This window comes from Eublepharis macularius, chromosome 10 (genome assembly GCF_028583425.1).
Source record: "Eublepharis macularius isolate TG4126 chromosome 10, MPM_Emac_v1.0, whole genome shotgun sequence".
In the NCBI taxonomy this organism is placed as follows: domain Eukaryota; kingdom Metazoa; phylum Chordata; class Lepidosauria; order Squamata; family Eublepharidae; genus Eublepharis; species Eublepharis macularius.
This window is the reverse complement of record NC_072799.1, coordinates 37602496-37621814: the sequence shown is the minus strand read 5'-3', so window position 1 is coordinate 37621814 and position 19319 is coordinate 37602496. Positions and strand designations below refer to the sequence as shown.

Genomic DNA, 19319 nt, shown 5'->3' with positions numbered 1-19319 from the left:
AGCTTGCTGAGTGCTTTTGGCCAAGTCACAGATTAACCTACTTCACAGGTTTGTTGCGAGGATAAAAAGAGGGGAGAAGCATGATATAAGTGCTTTGGTTTCCCACTGGACAGAAGAACGGAGCAAAATATCGAAATAAATGTGTTCTATGAGTTCTTAATAAACGTTATGACAAGGATTGGTCTTATCAGCTATCCTCTTATTCCCGAAACGGACGTGGTCCTGTCCCGGAGACCTTAATGGGTTCCCGATCTGAAGGTGCCTCCCGGTGGGTTGCCCCGGCAAAGCACTTGTGCACCTTCACAAAAGAGCTCGGGCCCGGCAAAGGGAAGGAAAGCTCTCCCCGTTGGTATTCGGCCTGCACCCAGCTGTTCGAGACAAAGGCGGGCGGGCGGAGAGAGGCGCGCCCCTCCCGCGCCGTACCTCAGCCCTTGCGGGCGACGCGAGGCGGAGGTGCGACTCCGCGGCCGGGCGGGGAGGCTGAGCGGGACGCGGCGCCCCGCCCTCTGCTTCCCGGCCAGGGCTCGAGAGCCGAGGGGCCATGGACCAAAGCTCGCCAGAGCGGCACCATGGCATTCGCCCGCGTCCTGCTGGCGGTGGCGGCGGCGGCTTCAGCGGCGCTCCCCGACGCGGGCGCTCCGCAGCCGGCGCGTTCGGCTCTCCCCGCGCCCCGGCTCTTCGCCCCGGCTCCGCCGCGCTCGCCGCCCTCCCTGCCGCTCCAGCACCACCAGCCCGGCGGCGGCGGCGGCGGCGGCTGTCCCCGCGGCGGCGGGCGCTTCGTCAACGTGACCGAGTCCGGCGCCGAGTGCCTGCCCTGGGCGGACGTGCCCACTTTCCTGGAGCGGACGCCGCAGGGCCGGGGGCTGCGCAGCCAGCGCAACTTCTGCAGGAACCCCGACGGCCGCAGCAGGCCCTGGTGCTTCTACAGGAACAGCCGCGGCAGGGTGGACTGGGGCTACTGCGACTGCCGGCAGGGTGAGCCGAGCCGGGGGGCCGGGGCCAGGGGCGCGCGCTACAGAACCCGCCGGGGCCGGGCGGGGTCGGCTGAAGCCGCGGCGTCCATTGGGCAGGTGCCGCTGTTCTCCGCCCCGCCCGGCAAGCGAGGGAACGGCGGTGGCTTCGAAACGGGCTGGAGCGCCGCCCGCTTTTACTCATTTCGTTTCTAGGCCGCCTTTCTCGCCGAGACTCCAGGCGGGTTACAGTTTAAAACAATGCAGTCAGAAGAGTTTAATAAAATGCAGGGAACATTCAGAGAGACAGACGTCCCTTTGAAAAAGCAACACGGAACTCAAACAGGGATGCAAGGCTCGGGTCTAGTAGCGCCGTAAAGACCTGCTAGATTTCCAGGAAGATGGTCTCAGGTGCTTAGCCGTGTTGATCTACAGTCGAAGAACAAGATCCGGAACCGATAGCACCTTAAAGACTAGTTGGTCTTTAAGATGCTATTGAACCTAGATTTCCAGGGTAGGCGCTTTTGGAAGTCAAAAATGCCTTTTTCTTTAAATCGGATGTCACTGCTGCAACCAACTCATCTTGGGCCACCAGGAGAAGTCCAGTGACTTAGGCTAAGAAGTTGATTTTGGAAGGCTTGTTTGGGTGATGAGGTGGTAATACCTTTTGGTTGCGAGACAGGTGTGCTGACATCGGGGTTTTGCATATTGAGGTTTTGCATATTGTTACAGATGTCCAGGTGTGTTTGTGGTAGGTTAAGTACACTGCAGGCACTTGGTGTGTGCATGCAATTAGTTTGTGTACCTTTCTGGTATGACTTTTTAAAAAATATCCTGCTTTAGAGTCTAAATATGGACCCTTGGTGCTGGCTAATAAATAATGAATTATGAGTGTGTATGGATGTTGGATGCACCTGAGTTGCGAAAGATGCCTCTACTGGCATTTATGCATTGACAGTTATGTACGTTGTTCTTAGAGGTGTGTTTGAGTGTTGACTGTGTGTATGTATGCACAGAATTGGTTGACATGTGTTGACTCTTGGATTCTGTTAACTGTGCTTGCTTATTGGTAGGTGTGTGAGTGTATATGTGAGTGAGAGAAAGAGTAAGAGAGAGCACACTGCATTTTTTCTTATAGAAGGTATGTATGTACTGTTGGGGTTTCGCATGCTTTGCTTGAACTTCTTGGAGGATTTTGTATGCCCTGTTGATCTAGCAGTTATGTGTGTGTTTGCTAGTGACTATCTATAAACCTCTCTTTATTCTAAATATTAGATTTCAATAAATTTGAAATCTAATATATTTGTTGCTGTTCTAAAGATGACCGATTGAGGTGTGCAAAGGCTAGTTATGGTGTAGTTCAATGTAATATGATTAAGTGCTATATCTATGCGTTTGCAGCAATGCTTACAGCATAATAGAGAAGGGCATGGAACACACTTGAAGTATGTTGAAAACGTGTTTAAATGACCCCTGCTAGTTCCCAATATCCAGTGGGAGATGAAGGTTACACATGGATACTGCCCTCATGATGTCTTGGAACACTGAATTCATCAACCATCTGCGTTGGTGAGGCTGAAATAAAGCAAGTAGCATCTGTGCATAAGTTATTAGATGGGGATGGAAATTAAAAAGAAACATCTCCCTTTTCACCTGTTCCCCTTCCCCTCCCACCCAAAACATTTTTAGAAATCTGCAGACAAAAGAGATATGGAAGGATGTTACAAAAATAAAGATTAAAAAAAATCACACTTTGTGTGTCTTGCTAACTAGTATCTTTATTTTCAGAATGTATGTAAGCAATTGTGTAAACTTTGTCTTTCATTTAGAAAAAGTGGTTTGGTAGAAGAGTATTCTAATAAACAGATTTGGTTTGATGATTGTGCCCAGTGAGTTTCTTTTGTAAGCCAAATCCAGTTAGGTTCCATTTTCAGTATGTTTCCCCCAAATGTTTTGATGAGAAAGTGGTGGGATGAAATATGTATCTTTGTAAAGAAATCGCTTAAAAAACTGTAAAGGATTTATTGCTAACTATGGCTTTGTCACCAGGAAGGAAGAAGCCTTCCCAGTCCATCTGTTTCAATGACTTCACTATAGTAGGTAATAATAAATTGTTCCCTATGCCTGACAGATTCCAGTTTGTAGTCCCTTTCCCCACTTCTTTGAAAGTCTCTTTTACACTTCTTTAAATTTAAAAATTTACCAAGTATACTGAAGATGAGGAAGTAGCAAAACACCAGTTTTCAGGGGTCCCCAAACTTTTTTGAGCCTGTAAGCAACTTTGGAATTTTGAGAAGGGGTGGTGAGTTTTATTCCAAAATGGCTGCTGCAGAGGCAGAGCCAAATGTAATACCTCCCTCCTTGCTCTACAAAACAATTGCAGAATGGAGATAAAAAGAAATAGAAAATGTATTTTCTTTTTGTTTAAAAGCCTGAGGAGCTGGAGAGAAAGAAAAGAGGAAATAATAAGGAGGACGGTCTGAAAAGGGAATAGACTCACACACTAAGGAAATCTCAGATGCACACTAGTCCATTTGATCTTCCAGTGGTTGTGACAGCTTCATCACAACTGTGGAAAACCCCTTCATTTGAATAAGGCCAGCCAATAACAAGCTCTGCCTTCCAATGGCCCCACCTACTTTCTTGAAAGCTTGGTGGACACCATGATGTCTATGGGCTGGGCACCACTTTGGGGGACTCTAGTTTATGCATTATCTTTCAAAGTTGAACTGTTTTAGCTAGCAATGAATAGGAAAGATAGGGGTTAATGCTAGTGTACAGAAGCCAGTGTTGTGTAGTGATTAGAGTATCAGATTAGGATCTGGGAGAACAACAGTCAGATACTCTCTTTGCTGTAGAAAAGAGCAAGAGTCCAGTAGCACTTACAAAACTAACAAAATGTGTGTTAGGGTGTGAGCTTTCATGAATTACAGCTCACTTCTTCAGATACCCACTTGCTATGGGAGCCTGTTGGAAGATCTTGGACCAGCCACACCCTCTTTGCCTGTCTCACTGGGTTGATGCGAGGATGAAATAAAGGAGAAGAGAGTTATGTATGCTGCTTTCAATCCCCACTGGGGAGCAAAGCAGGGTATAAATGAAATAAATAAACTGATTTACTTTAACGTAAATCAGTGCAAATCCAGCACAAAGTAAAGGGACAGCATATAATGAATATATGTATATTGCACATGCACATACATACCACTGTTATGTTTTGCCTTTAATATATTAAGCTGGAAAACAGGCAGCATTTCAGCACAGAGAGGCAGGTAGCAGTCCAGGCCTCTCTCTCTCTGCTTTTAGCCTTCCTAGGAGCCTCTCCCCGCTACCGCTTGTGCTGCAGATTGACTATCTGTACTTAGTTGAAACTTTACACAGTTTACACAGGAGCCCATGAATGAGGCTGTGCATGGTGATAAGTCTCCAAGTAACCGGAGAAGCAAACACTTCTGACAACTGCTGAAATCACCTGTAGAGACCCCACTCTAGCCCTCTCTCAGTGCCATCTACTTGCTGTCTCATCTTCCTTCTGGCAGCATTTCAGCTCATAGCCTTAGAGCAGCAGGAGCAAGGAAAGTTCAGCTCTTTGAGATTTTCTTTTACATTTTCTTTGTTCCTGAAGCAGCCAGGAATTGCCAGAGGGAGAATAAGTGAGCACTGAAAGAGGGTTGGCACTGAAAGAGGGTTGGAAGCAAATATCTCCACAGGGGGTCTTTAATAGCAGTGAGAACTAGCGGCTGTGGTCACCCAGGGACTTCTTATCATGTGCCCTCTCATTCACAGGCTCCTGAGTGAATCAGTCCTTTAAAATGAGGATTTCGTAATTTGGTCTTCCAGGAGCAGACCCGTCGTATGTTTTGTCCGTGCAGCTGCATTCTATGGCATCACATTTATTTGTGGTAAGCGAAGCCACTCAGTGTAAACATTCCTTCCACAACAGACTTGAAGGATGAAGTGCCCCTCCAAATGTCTCCTGATGGTTCATACGACTCATCTATCCTAGTATAAACATGTGGCATGTCCAGTACTTCAGCTATCATGTTCAAAACTGAACACACTGATCTGCTTCTTGAAGAAGCAAGAATGCAACTTTGAGGCCTTCCATACAGGTTATCATCCCCAAGTTCAATGCTTTCGAAAAGCTGTTTTTTCTCCCACTTCCCCGTGGCATCATGGCTCTTTTATGCACCTCAGGGGTCCCCCTCCCCAGCTTTTCTCCAAAGTTTCTCAAACCTACTTTGCTCTGAAGTTTTGAGAAAGATCAGAGTAAAGTCTGTGTGGTTGGGTAAATACGGCTTTTTCTGCCCATATGGCAGCTATTTTCCTGACTTTGTCCCCATGGCAGTCATTTCCTTACCCTGCCTTTTTAAAGGCAGTAGAATGTTACATCGATAGACTGTTGTAATAAGTGTTGCAAGTTCTCTGAATTTCCAGCATTTTTTTTAAAAGTAAGCCTCTAGCCCTTTCCCTGCGGAGATATAAGGAAATGTTGGGAATTGAGATAACCTGTTCCACCTATAGTAACAATGGTGTATCAGTATAACAATATTATAGGGGCTGATTTTTAAAATATAATTATGCATTTGTATCAGCTTCTTGGGAGTCATTACTGTCTTTCTGCATGAACATCTTGAATTATTCCCACCTCAGTAGCTCACCAGACAAATTCTGCAATCATTTTCATATCTGTTATTTACAAGGAAATCATGAATCAATAAAGGGATCAGCTTTAACACTATAAAGGAACCATTGCAGATAAGGGCATAGTTAGTATGTGCACTACTTTGGGATTTTCAGGTTTCAGGAGCAATAAATGTGTAGTAACTCACATTTTTATGGAATGGAGTAGAATTTGATGGACATCTATATAACAACATACAGTGACCTGTTCTGCTGAAATCAGACAGTTTCTTTTGGTTTATTTCTCTTTCCGTCACCGACCCACCCATGCTTATCCACAGCCTGTGGCAAGCATCAACAGAATTCTCTTGATAATGGTTTGCGTCACTTCCAGGAGAAGTACATTTGGCTGGGAGAGCAGCATCCAAAGCCAACATGCCCAAGTTTTATTGCAATTACTGTGATACCCATGACTCTTGTCTATAAGAAATCCCATTGTAGTGGAAGAAAACACAGAGAATGTAAAAGACTCCTATCAAAAATGGATGGAAGAACAAGCTCAGAGCCTGACTGATAAAACAATGACTGCATTTCAACAAGGGACAATCCCACCCACTCCATTCTCTGCCCCACCTCCTGGAGGAGCTATGATACCACCACCACCGAATATCCCTCCACGACCTGGTATGATGCCAGCACCCCATATGGGTGGACCTCCGATGATGCCAATGAGGGGTCCACCTCCTCCAGGGATGATGCCAGTTGGACCTGCTCCAGGAATGAGACTGCCCATGGTAGGACACATGCCAATGATGCCAGGGCCTCCAATGACGAGACCTCCATCCAGACCTATGATGGTGTCAACCAGACCAGGAATGGCTCATCCAGACAGATAAAGTGGAGCGGAAAGCAACATTCCTCCTCTTTATTTTATATATGCTGTTCTGTGACAGAGGCTTGGGAGTTACATTGTCCAGAATACCACCCAAATCAACTTAAAAAAAAAAGTTTACATGATCAGCATGTGTGTGGAAGGGAGGAGAGGACAAGTAGGAGTCATGGACTAATACTTTAACTGGTTTCAAATCTATTTGCTTGTGAATTGTTAAAATGCTCATACTTGTTTTTTAAAAAAACAGAATCAATCTCAACAGCACTAGTCTGTATTCCGCTTCCAGCTTGCCTTGGAAAGTATAGCATAACCTTCTGTAAAGGGTAACAGGAGGTATCAAATACTTCTGGCTTGGAGCTCTAATTGCTAGGCTGAATATAAACAGAATGAATTGGCTGTTGGTGACATCACATTACAATCTCTGGTTGCAGTCCAGGGAGAGCTGGGCACATGTAAGCCCACTGAAATTGCTGGGTCTTAAATAGTTGCATTCCAAACCAGTGTTTCTTAAAGTTAGCTCTGTAACAATTGATCCCAGTGAAGAATGTTTAGGACCAGGCTGCTAGGCACTATTGAGTGCTTGTGTTTGTCCCATTGAAATCCTGTTGATTTCAGTGCGAATTGTGTGCTGGCTTTTCTTTCATTGCATTCGTATCACACATTTTCCTACCTCAGTGAGAATTGTATGCTAGCTTTCCCTTCATTGCATTCATATCACACATATTTTCCCACCTCTCCCAATGTGCAGTAGAAAGGAGTATAATGTTTTATGGTGCTCTTGGCTTGTTATTGCTGCGAAGCTCACTTAGACTTGCCTATGAATTCGTTTTTATCCCCTGGTGTATTTATATTATAGAAGGATGAAATGAAGTTGAAAATCAGTAGAAAGCAACTTCCCATCTTCATATGGGACTCCCATCATTTTTGTCATGGCATAAGAGATATGTCAAGAAAATATTATGTGTAGTCAAATATTAGAAAGTTTAGGGTTCCTTAGAGCATTGTGCCCTGATGTGGATAGCCCAGGCTAGTCTGATCTCATCAGATCTCAAAAGCTTAGCAGGGTCAGCCCTGGTTAGTACTTGGATAGGAGACCACCAAGGATGTCCAAAGTCTGTGTGTGGAGGCAGGCACCTCTGAACATCTCTTGGCTTGAAATCCTTATGGGATCTCTATAAGTCAGCTTTGATGCGATAACAAAAGACGATAGAACTGCAGTAATCTGTGTATAATGTGATAGAAGCTGAATATAGCTGAACACTGAAATTGCTTGTGTGTCTCAGCACAAGTATAAACTCTGAATTTACTTCTATAAATATGACAATATGATCATGGAATTTATTTTATATTGACATTTTTATCTTGCTAAGCATCTAAAGTGGCTTACAAAATACAATTTTAAATAAACAAAACAAAAAAAACCCCAAAGAGGATATGGAATTTATTCTTTAAGAAAGAGATATGTTGTATTGATGAAGTGCCTTTGGAAACAATTGCAGAAACTTACGCAAGCAGAGTCAAAACTGAGGGTCTCTGGAGAAGTCTTGGCAACACAAGGCAATTAGGTGCTAAACAGCAAACGAAAACCAGGCTCCAGAGGCAAAGAGTGAAGAAGGAGGGAATAAGATGGTAAAAGGCTCTCCCATCCTTGCTAATTTTTTTGAGCAGCAAAGTGTCCAGGCAAGCTGGTTCAAGCTCATGATGATTGGATACTACTTACGAAACTGTTCCTTGGCAAGCAGGGGAGCAGGCTGTGAGTCAGAGGTCAGAGCCCTTTTGTCTCTTGCCTTTTGGTCTGTGTCCTTAGGCAAAGTCAAGTTATAAAGGTACTTGCAAAAGAGGGCAGGGCAGATTTTATATGGTCTCAAACTGTTAGCTGGGATGTGTCAGTCTCCTCCCCTCTGGAGAAGAGCCTGGCTCAAAGTTTGCCTCTGACACAACCTTATTAGGTGGCTGGCAAGCCACTGTTTCCCAGCCCTCCACCTACAATATAGGAAATAATTATTTTAGCCCATCTTGCAGGGCTGTTGTAAAGATTACAAAAAGCATGTGGAGCGTTTTGAACACAGCATTATATAAATGCTAAATATTATTATGATTACTACTACTGCTACTACTACTAATAGTATGTTTATATACCACTCTTCTAGACAGATTAGTGTCCTACTCAGAGCGGTGAACATAGTCAATTATGTTGTTATCCCCACAATACAGCTGGGGATCTGGGGCTGAGAGGAGTGGCTTATCCAAGGCCACCTACTGAGCTCATGGCAGTAGGATTTGAATCAGCAGAGTGCTGACTTACAGGCCAACCACTTAAGCACTAAATGTTTTTTGAACTAAGAATCCTGCTATGTAGCTGGCAGCTTGCTTTTTTATTTTATTATGATGTGATGGCAAGAGAAAGAATTATGACTGCTTACCACCCAGCCCTACAGCAGTTATGCAAACCTTCTAGCATAGCGCTATAACTGTGGGTATCTCCAAACAGGAATAATTGGCTTGCCTGAACTGCCCTTAAAAACGGACCTGATATTTGTAGTTGCTGGCTGCCACCATTCTTTGTTTCTGGGTGGTTTCATTTTTTTAAAAAATGAAACTTTATTCTGGCCCTGTGTAGGCCAGAATGAAAAGTAAAGAACTTTCAGGAAACACGTTCATAGAAACCTTATAACATGGTTTATAAAAACTTTAGAAACCTTATAACATGCTTTATCATGCCCATGTTACATCGTGTGATTTTATTATATGTCAGAGTGGGTGGGGATTACTTCCAGATTTTATCTACTCTAGGATGCCAGCATCACATCACATTCACATCCAGGTACTTTTAAAAGTAGGTTGTTGCCCCTACATGTGTCGTATGTGTTCAAAAGGTCAACAGGCATAGTGGGAGACTGGAATGAGAGTGGCCATTCCACCTCCCCTTTTATATGTTTGCCCAAACATTCCTATGTATATAGTGAGGAGATTGAGCCAAAGTGAGTATGTCCTGTATGTGTGTGCCCTCATTTCAATGAATGTGTGTAGGAAAGGGCGAATACAGAATATTTGGTACTGAGAGGTGAACAGCATTTTTGTTCCTGTCCCCCGTTTATGTGTGTGGGCCCTGTATGCTCATGTATATGTTTAGGGCTAGTTTCTGCTGAAAGAACAGGAATACCCTTGTCAACTCTCAGCAGAAACTCTGTCCTCGTTCTGTAAATTCTTGAAAAGTATGATTTAGAAAGCCATGATCCACTCTCTGTCCACATCCAAGTTAAATTTCTGTAATGCACTTTACATGGGATTGCCTTTGAAAACCATTCAGAAACTTCAGTTGGTCCATAATGTGGAATCCAGGTTATTGTTGGGGGTTGGATACTTGAATAGTATTATCCTTGTACTCAGGGCTTTTTTTCAGCAGGAACGTGGGGGAACGGAGTTCTGGAAGCTCTTGAAAATGGTCACATGGCTGGTGGCCCCACCCCCTGATCTCCAGACAGAGGGGAGTTTAGATTGCCCTCTGCGCCACTCAGCGGAGGGCAATCTAAACTCCCCTCCATCTGGAGATCAGGGGGTGGGGCCACCAGCCATGTGACCATTTTCTCTGAGGGCAACCCACTGAGTTACACCACCTCTTTTCCCAGAAAAAAGCCCTGCTTGTACTTGATAGATTTGCACTGGTTGCCTTTTTGTTTCTGGGCACAATTCAAAGTGCTGATTTTTACCTATGAGGTCGTAAGTGGCTCATGTTCAGGGAAGTCAAAGGACTGCCTCCTCCCATATTGTCCAGCCCACCAGTCAAGCCCTGCTCTCTGTGTCCAGAGGTAAGACAGCTGACAACTAGTTAGAGGGCATTTTCTGTGGTTGCACCTCATTTCCCTGTGAGGCTTGGCTGGTGCCTATTTGGCTTGGCCGGTGCCTATTTGGATTTAACTCGGGCTTTTATTTTTTATAGGTGTTTTGTTGTCCACTTCTGGTCTGAAGATTGTTGTAGCTATATTACTTTATACTATGCAACTGGGCTTTAATCCAGGGCATTCAAAATAGCATGTTTTAATGTGTTTTAATGGTTTTGTTTTAGCTGTAAGCCAGCTCAAGTGGGTCGCTGACGAGATGGCATATAAATTTCCTAAATAAATAAATTAATCCTCTGGTATCCTGGGTGACCTTTTTTCCATTTTTGCTTTTGCTGTTCCATGACCATCTCCATGTGACCAATAATCATTACTGGCTTCTGACAGATATTTGAGTCCATTTTTTTAGAGCCCTGTACAAGTAATTTTTTACTTTTGACCTTCACAAAAGAAGTAGTGACAGAAATATACCTTGTTTAAGGTCAGTTCACAGTGATCAAATCTGAGAAACATTGTTTTGATTCTCTGAGTGTGTGTTCCCTCATGCCTCTTCTGAATTATATTTTTATATCAAATCACAGATGTTCTACATTATCCAGCTAGTACTTTCGTTGTTGAGTCTGTGTTGATTGTTGCTGTTATCCAATAATGACTTCTTTGGCATGCTTGGCATGTTCTCCTGAAGATGAGTCTTAAGGAGTGTTGTGAGTCTGCATAATGTCTTGGTTTTCGAACAAGCTCTTATAAATATGCAGGAAGACAAATATTGTATTACAGAAACTAAATGGTGCAACAGAAGGACATGTCCTTTATCTGCTATGTCTCTTTGTTGACAAGTCTGTAGTTTTGTTCTATGTTCCACTGAGGCAACTGGAAATAATTTTGCTTTGTGATTTCTTCATAGGTGAATTCAAGCCGTTTAACTTAAAAAACCTTAGGCTATGTTCAGATTTCATGATAAACCTGTTTTGTTTAAAATATGGATTGTACAAAAATGGTTGATTAGTCTACCAGTTGTAAGTAATCCTAGTTTCTGCATAAATCCCATTTGGTCTGCTTCTTGCTGGTCTCCTGCCCGGAAGATAACCTCCCTTTATTGGCATCTCTGCAATGAGGTTGCAGTACTTCAGAAGAGAAGTTTTAAAGAAAGGCTCCAGCAAGAAGTTGCTGAGTTGGAATTCATAAGTGGATTTTATTCTTATCACTGAACACACAAGGGGATAGTTAGCTCACTACATAAAACAGTTGTTCCTCCTTACAGGTATATGCACACTCTTCAGATACATATAACTTTGCAAATGTTTTGACTATTGATACAGTGGATCTTTTACTCTTTTAACAGGATTTTATTTTCATTCTTGATCTTCAGTGAAATATTACACACCTTGATTGGGAAACTGAGCCTTCAAGATTTTTTCAAAATGTCTCCCTCTTCCTTTCTGCTGTTTGGACGTAACACTTTATGTATCTGACGAAGTGGGCTATGGCTGGAAGTTGTGCACAATACATTTGTATAGGGGTTTTTTTTGTTAGTTTATATGTACAAGGTAGCCCTTATAAATAATATGTAAAAAGAGTGATCTCAGTCACATTGAAGGCTGCTTTCAATATTAGAGATGTAAAAATTCTGGAAAGTTTGAAGCCATGGGGGGAAATTTTTCATTTTTATTTTTTGGAAAACGGAAATATATGGAGTGGAGTCTTAATAACATAAAGTGCTTAAAATATCACTTTGCATATAAAATTGTACTTCTTGGCACATATGTTATTTGCACAGAAACAGTCTCATGTAATCATATTAAGAGTGAGTAATATTGTGGTCCTGCTGTGGGGAAGGGCACATCAAAAGTTCCTTCTATTGCTCCACAAACCACTTCAAAGACCATGTTCTCTGCTTTTATTGGTGGTATTTTCAATATCTTGGCCCACAGTTAACTTCGCCTTGTTGCTTGGTTGCTGCTGTGGCCTCCTGAGCACCTACATTCCTCAGGGCTCCCTCACTAGATCCAGCCCCCTGCAGGTCTCTGGCTCAGGCAGTTGCTCTCCAGCTTGTGCTCCGCCTGCTTCTCTCTCTTCTTCAGCTTCACCTCAGACACACTCTGCTCTCACTTTTAGGGCCTAGCCAATCTCCTCCCACGTGCCCTTCTTATAGCCTGTGAGTGCCCACCACTGCCCTCATTGCCCACTCCCAAGCCTGCCACTGTGTACTCCCAAGGGCTTGGCCCCATTCTTGGGCAATGGCACACTTCTCTAACCTTCCTTCAGGGGCTGGAAGCTCCTGCTGGCCAATTGTTGAGTGCTCTGAAACCTGGAACCAGCCACAGCTCTGCTTTCACCTCCTCTTCAGTTTCCATCCTGCTGGCATCTTTGCGGAATGGGCCTCATTAATAAGCAACTGCTGCCCTGCGGTCAGGCCAGACCATGTTAGGGCCACTGCAGGCATATTGGAATATTGACTTAATTTTCAGTTGTGTTTATTCAGTAATATGTTGTCATTGTCTTACACAAAACTACATGTGTTGCCCTTCTACACAGGATACAACGTGCAGACCTTACACGCACAAACTAATATTTTCAATTGTTGTGCTGCTAGTGTTCACATGTGTTGTAGGAACTTTGTCACAGTAATCATACTTTTCCATTTTTTGAGTTTGTTATATAACACAGTAGCATAAAACATAATTTTGGGGTTTAGCATACAAAACTACAGAAATATATTATTGTAGAAAATCCAATATGAAGCTAAAATGGATTATCAGGCTTCTCATTTATGTGTAGAACATTATGCTTGTCATGTCTTTGTCAGTACTGAAGTGTGTGTGTGTGTGGGGGGGATATTTGCTTAATTCATTCGTAGTCTGGAGGAAGTACTGATCATAAATTCACATGAGCTTTGCGAAGCGGTATTTGGTTATGGCCAAGTATCAACAAATGCATTCTCTGGCCTAAAATAAACTTCTGGCATCTATGACATGTATAATATTATATGGGTCACTGCAGATGCTATGTAATTCATGTGATTGTTTTCTGATTCCTTTAAACCAGATGTAATTTAAAAGGAGGTAAACATTCTAAAATTAATGTAGGGATGTATTTTATGGTGGTCTCCTTTTTTTTTTAAGAATGCCTTTTAAAAAGGAATTATATGCGGCTTATTTCTGTGTCTGAAATGTCCTGCTCGAGTTATTAAAATGTACTTTTTCATTACATTGTAGTAAGGAATGTGTATTTGATATGAAGAATTATTAGGCAGTAGCTGGAGAATCAGAGCAATTAACAAAGCACTCGCACCTTTTCAGGTTTCACCCATGAGACAAGGAGAATAAGTTAGAATTTGCAGCTTAACTTTTTCAGTAGTTGCCACATTAACATGTAATTACCTCTTTAGGGAGTCAATCTCTTTTACAGAAATGCTATGAATCGTTGTTATCCATGCAGGCAGTTACTGATTGAATTAATTAAATATTGTTTTACCCTGATTTTTTTTCCAATAAGAATGGAGAAATGGAGGAAATGGTAGCTTCAGCGGATGGAGTCTATGGCATTATATCCCTGTTGAGCTTCCTCTCCTACCCAAACTCACTCCACCCCTGGCTCCACTGCCAAATCTCCAGGAATTTCCCAACCTGAAGTTGACAGCCTTATTCCATAATGCTAGTATTAGACTCCAGTAGACAGACAGATGGATCCTCTAAGAGGTCTAGAGAATGACAGTGAAATCCTGAACTTAGGATTTCACTGTGAGAGGATTCATTTGTCTAGCCTCTGATAGTGGGCTGATCCTAGGGGTGACAGGTCCCCTTAATCTCCCGGCAGGAGTAGGGGGGGGGGACCTGGCAATTACCTGGGTGATCTTCTTGTGTGTGAGTACTCCCAGCAGACGTGATGACCTAACTTCCGGAAGTGATGTCATTGCACTGTGGGGAGTGCACCCGATGTGCACTGGTCTGAGAGGTTTCTTGCCTCCCAGGCCTGTCTCCAGGGGCCCTTCCCTCTTGCTGGCTAGGTGAGTGGTGGCGGGGGGTGGGGGGGCAGAGGCTGGGAGTGGAGGATCCCTTGCCTCTAGCTGATCTCTTGCAGCCCTAGCTGTTCCCCAGCCCACTTTCAGGCATGCCCAATTGACTCTGTGTACAAACTGTATTTGGAAGTAACCCCTTGCAACAAGGCCTTCTTGAAAGGGGACACATGAACATATTAATATGTTCCTTTGATTTTCTACTGCTTACTGCAAGGTCAGCTGATGTTGGTAAAAAATTGTATGGATCTGCCTTAAAGCTACTGGTTGTACAAGCCCGATCTAACACCAAGTAGCTAAACCTCATACTAGTAAATAGTCATTTCAGTCAAATGTATCAAAGAATACCCGTGAAAAAGCCCTCTTAATATGTTTGGGAACAAGAATATGTCTTTTGTACTGATGTGGTCTGAAAGATGCACTTCAAAGAGAGAGAGAGATTGCTACAGATGCTGTCAATATCTGTTTGTGAGATTTGACATGTTTATTTGAAACAGGGTCAGTGAGACTTCGAGGTGGCAAAAATGAGTTTGAAGGCACAGTTGAAGTTTATCTGAATGGAATATGGGGGACAATTTGCAGCAGTCATTGGGATGATAATGACGCATTGGTGATATGTCAACAACTTGAGCTTGGGTAAGTCAAATTGCCTCTAGCTGTGACTTTTGCATAAATCCAGTGCCTTTAGAAAGTGCCCAAAGAATTAATCACCGGAAATATATTCTTTTGAAAAGAAGCCTTTTAAAATTAAACAGCAGTTTTTAAACTGTAAAATGTTGTTCTAGTTTGTTTATTTTTATTTATTTAAAACGTTTTCATCTCACATTATCTCTTCAGATTCAAGGAAAGTTTAGTTTCCTCCCCTAAAGTCTCAAAAATAAAACTGTATGATAAGTCAGTTTATCATTTTATAATTTTAATTCTTTCTCTTAAAATATTTTAAAAATCTGACTAAGCCTAATATAAAATATATATTTAATTAGACAACTAGGCACAGATGATATAGGCATTTCTGTATTGACTCTTGATGCGCGTTGTACCCTGTGCAGTGGAGTTTATCATTTGATGTTTCTTGGGCAACTGCCCAGGGTCTCAAACCCTCCCCCACTTCTCTCCTTCTCATTTAAAAATTGTGCATGTCTGGATCTCAGGGTTACAAGGAGAATCTGGAAATCTGTGGGATCCAGCTTCTCAAGTCTCAGATGTTGCTCTCTATCGCTCCTTGCCCTTTCTCGATTTTCTTACTTGTGGGGCTCATTTTATCCCCTTTTTAGTATGCATTCCATGCACTCTTAGCTGAATGGCTCTCACGGCAGTTGACAAAACCCCCACAAAAAGCAACAATAAAACAACAAAAATCTCAACCCATAAAATCCAAAAAAATCCAGCAAAATCTAGTAATAGCAGCTAGTACTAAAAGAGGAACATCCATTATATTAAAGGTAGCCAAATGGAGCATTAAAACAGCAGCAGTAATATAGACAGTGAAAAGATGATGAGTAGAGATTGATCATGAAGAGAGGTACAAGCCATCCATCCACAAAATTCGTGGACAAATTAGTTTGATGACAAAAGATTTGATGTCAGGCAAAGGGATGTGGGGAAGGCATGGCACTGCTGCTAAGACAGCCCTATTTCTTTCCATTTCCCTCCATACTTCAGACAGTAGGGGGGAGCGGAGCAGTTTAGCTAAGGAGCCTTAAAGGTAATTAATTACCTGCACTGAATTGGGCCTATAAACAAATAAACAGCCATTGCAGCTCTGGGAGAACTGGTTAGATGTATTTCTTGATTATGCTAGTGTTCTTCTCTTCAGTGCCATTGTCAAGAAATTTCCTGAAAATACTGAGCAATCCTGAATACATTATAAGCTTCTATATACAACTCATTTCTGAGTAAGAAGTAGAAAGGATCCTCCTATAAAGTTTTTCATTCCATAATTAGGGTTGCCAACTCCGTGTTAGGCAATTTCTGAATATTAGGGGGCGGGTATCCAGGGCAGGTTGGAGTTTGGAGGGGAGGAACCACAATATGGTATAATACCATAGAGTCCAACCACCAAAGCAGCCATTTTCTCCAGGGCAACTGATCTCTATCGTCTAGAGATCAGTTGTAATTTCAGGAGATCACAAGCACCCCCCTGGAGATTGACAACCCTAAAATACATGTATGGGTGTCAGATATGAAATCACTAAATAGATTTCATTCTCAGGCAGGTAACCAGTAAACAGAGATTATTTATTCACTAGCAACAAAGCCTGTTGTGGGATAAAATACAGGCTTTGTTACTAGTCAATAAATAATAAATAATACAGGCAGGCTGTATTTGTCACTGATTCTGGCTGGATGAAGGCCAGGGGGGCGGGCATGGTCACCTCCTCTGCACCTGATCCCAGCTGAGTGAAGGGGGGTAGGTGGGCATTGCTACCTGTTCTGTGCTTGATCCTGGCTAGGTGAATGGGGCGGGGGGGGGCAGGCATTGTCATCTGCTCCACTCCTGATCCTGGCTGAGGGGATTGGCATTGCTAACTGCTCCGCTTCTGATCCCGGCTGGGTGAAGAAAGCCAGGCATTGCCTCCTAATCTGTGCCTGATTCCATCTGGGTGAAGTGTGAGGAGGCATTGCTGCCTGCTCCACACCTGATTCCAGCTGGGTGAAGGTGGTGGTCATTGTCAGTTTCTCCTCGCCTGATCCCGACATTGCCACCAATTCCACTCCTGATCCCTGCCGGATGAAGTTGAGGTGGGTATTACCTCTTGCTTTGTGCCTGATCCTGGCCAGGTAAAGTGGATGGGCATTGTCACCTGCTCCTCACCTGATCCTGGCTGGGTGAACGGGAGGGGCGGGCATTGCCACCTGCTCCACTTCTGATCCTGGCTGGGTGAAGGGGGGCAGGCATTTCCTCTTGCTCTGCAGCTGATTCTGGCTGGGTGAAGGCGGGCAGGCGTAGCCACCGCTCCATTCCTGTTATCAGTTGGGTGATCCTAGCTGAGTGAAGGCAGAGCAGGCATTACCCCCTGCTCTGCTCCTGATCCCACCTGGGTGATGGTGGGGGTAGGGCATTGTCACCTGCTTCACTCCTGATCTCAGCCAGGTGAAGGGGGAGCGGGCATTCACAACTGCTTTGCTCCTGATCTAAGCTGGGTGAAGAGGGGATGGGCATTTCCACTTGCTCCACTCCTGATCTCACCTGGGTGAAGGCAGAAGGTGGGTATTGTCCCCTGCTTGGCACCTGATCCCAGCTGGGTAAAGGGTGAGTGGGAATTGCCACCTGCTCTGTGCCTGATCACAGCTGGGTGAGGGTGGCGAGTGGGCATTGCCACCTGCTCTGCTCCTGATCCCAGTTGTGTGAAGGTGGAGGGCGGGCATTCCCACCTGCTCTGCTCCTGGTTCATTACGGAAACGGCCATTCTCTTTAACTGCTCCTGGTTCCAGCTGTATGAAGGTGAGGGGCAGGCATTGCCCTGTCTCTGCTCTTGATCCCAGCCAGGTGAAGGGCAGGCTGGCATTGCCACCTACTCCGCTCATGATCCCAGCTGGGTGAAGGCAGAGGGCGGACATTGCCACATGCTCTGCTCCTGATCTCCGCTGGGTAAAGGCAGGGGGTGAGCATTGCCACCCATTCCTGATCCCAGCTGGGTGAAGGCGAGGGATGGGCATTGCCACCTGCTCCACTCCTGATCCCAGCTGGGTGAAGGGCAGGTAGGCATTGCGACCTGCTCTGCTCCAGATCCCAGCTGGGTGAATGCGGGGGCGGGGGATTTCCACCTGTTCCGCTCCTGATCCCAGCTGGGTGAAGGCAGAAGGTGGGCATTGCCCAACAGAGTAGCATTTAGTCCCTGTCCCTACCAGTGCATCTCTCTGAACTGCTTCTTATGACACAGCTCTGTAATCTGGGTAGAAAACCTTCCTGAATAATTGAGTTTTGCTTGTGGAAAGCCAGGAGAGAGGGAGCTTCCCTGACTTCCTCAGGCAGACCGTTCCATAAGGTGGGGGCGACCACAGAGAAAGCACGTGTGTGGGCAGCATGTGTTTTAGCTCAGCTGCAGGATGGTATCTGCAGAAGGCCTTGTCCAGATGAGCGAAGCTGCCTCGGTGGAACATAGGGAGAGAGGCAGTTGCACAGATATGGGGGGGCCAAGGCCATGGAGGGCTTTAAATGTGATAGTCACGACTTTGAATTGAGCCTGGTAACTGATGGAAAGTCAATGGAATTACTGCAAAATGGTAAAATTGTAAGCATAATTTCAAGTATTGATAATTTCGGTCACTACCTACTGTGTCTTGTATAGTGGAACAGTTTCTCCCTGGAATAACCTGTATCTACTATTTCGTGTCTCAGTTAAGGAGGAAAGAATATTACTGTTGGTTTAGAATGGTACTTTTTCAAATATCCTGGGGTCAAATAAAGTGATAAAATCTTTGAGGTGAGGGAAAAACACCTGAAAGCCAGACAACAAAAGAAGCATGTTAAGACTTTGCAGGGACTGTTGCTCACCTGGGATGGGCTTGTTGTTGAAAGCTAACACCTGCCCAGGCTTGGCTTATCCTGTCCTAGATCAAGCCTCTCTGAATTTTATGAAGAACTGTGATGTTACTAAGACTTAATTGTCACATTGTGATTTAAAAAAAACCCTTTGTTTTAACCAAACCAGAACATTGAAATCCTCCTGAGCCATGTTTGGGATTTTTTTTACCATGGAAAACTGTGCCACACAGTCAGGGCTTTTTTTCAGCAGGAACGTGGGGGAACGGAGTTCCGGAACCTCTTGAAAATGGTCACATGGCTGGTGGCCCCGCCCCCTGATCTCCAGACAGAGGGGAGTTTAGATTGCCCTCCGCACCGCTGGCGGCGTGGAGGGCAATCTAAACTCCCTTCTGTATCAGGGGGCAGGGCCACCAGCCATGTGACCATTTTCTCCGAGGGCAACCCACTGAGTTCCACCACCTCTTTTCCCAGAAAAAAAGCCCTGCACACAGTTGTGTTTAAGTGGGCGGGT

The 19319-nt window shown here is 44.2% G+C and overlaps 1 protein-coding gene and 1 pseudogene across 1 annotated transcript in view; both read left to right on the top strand.

Annotated features, from left to right (window-relative positions):
* The first annotated feature begins 538 nt into the window (after positions 1-538).
* PRSS12 (serine protease 12) overlaps positions 539-19319 on the top strand; it is a 69465-nt gene continuing 50684 nt past the window's right edge. Inside the window, exons 1-2 of the mRNA XM_054990143.1 lie at positions 539-975; positions 14817-14955. Coding sequence (XP_054846118.1) covers positions 570-975; positions 14817-14955 — 545 coding nt within the window. The 5' untranslated portion in view covers positions 539-569. The remainder of the gene's footprint in view (positions 976-14816; positions 14956-19319) is intronic.
* LOC129336799 (U1 small nuclear ribonucleoprotein C-like) lies at positions 6009-6469 on the top strand (annotated as a pseudogene).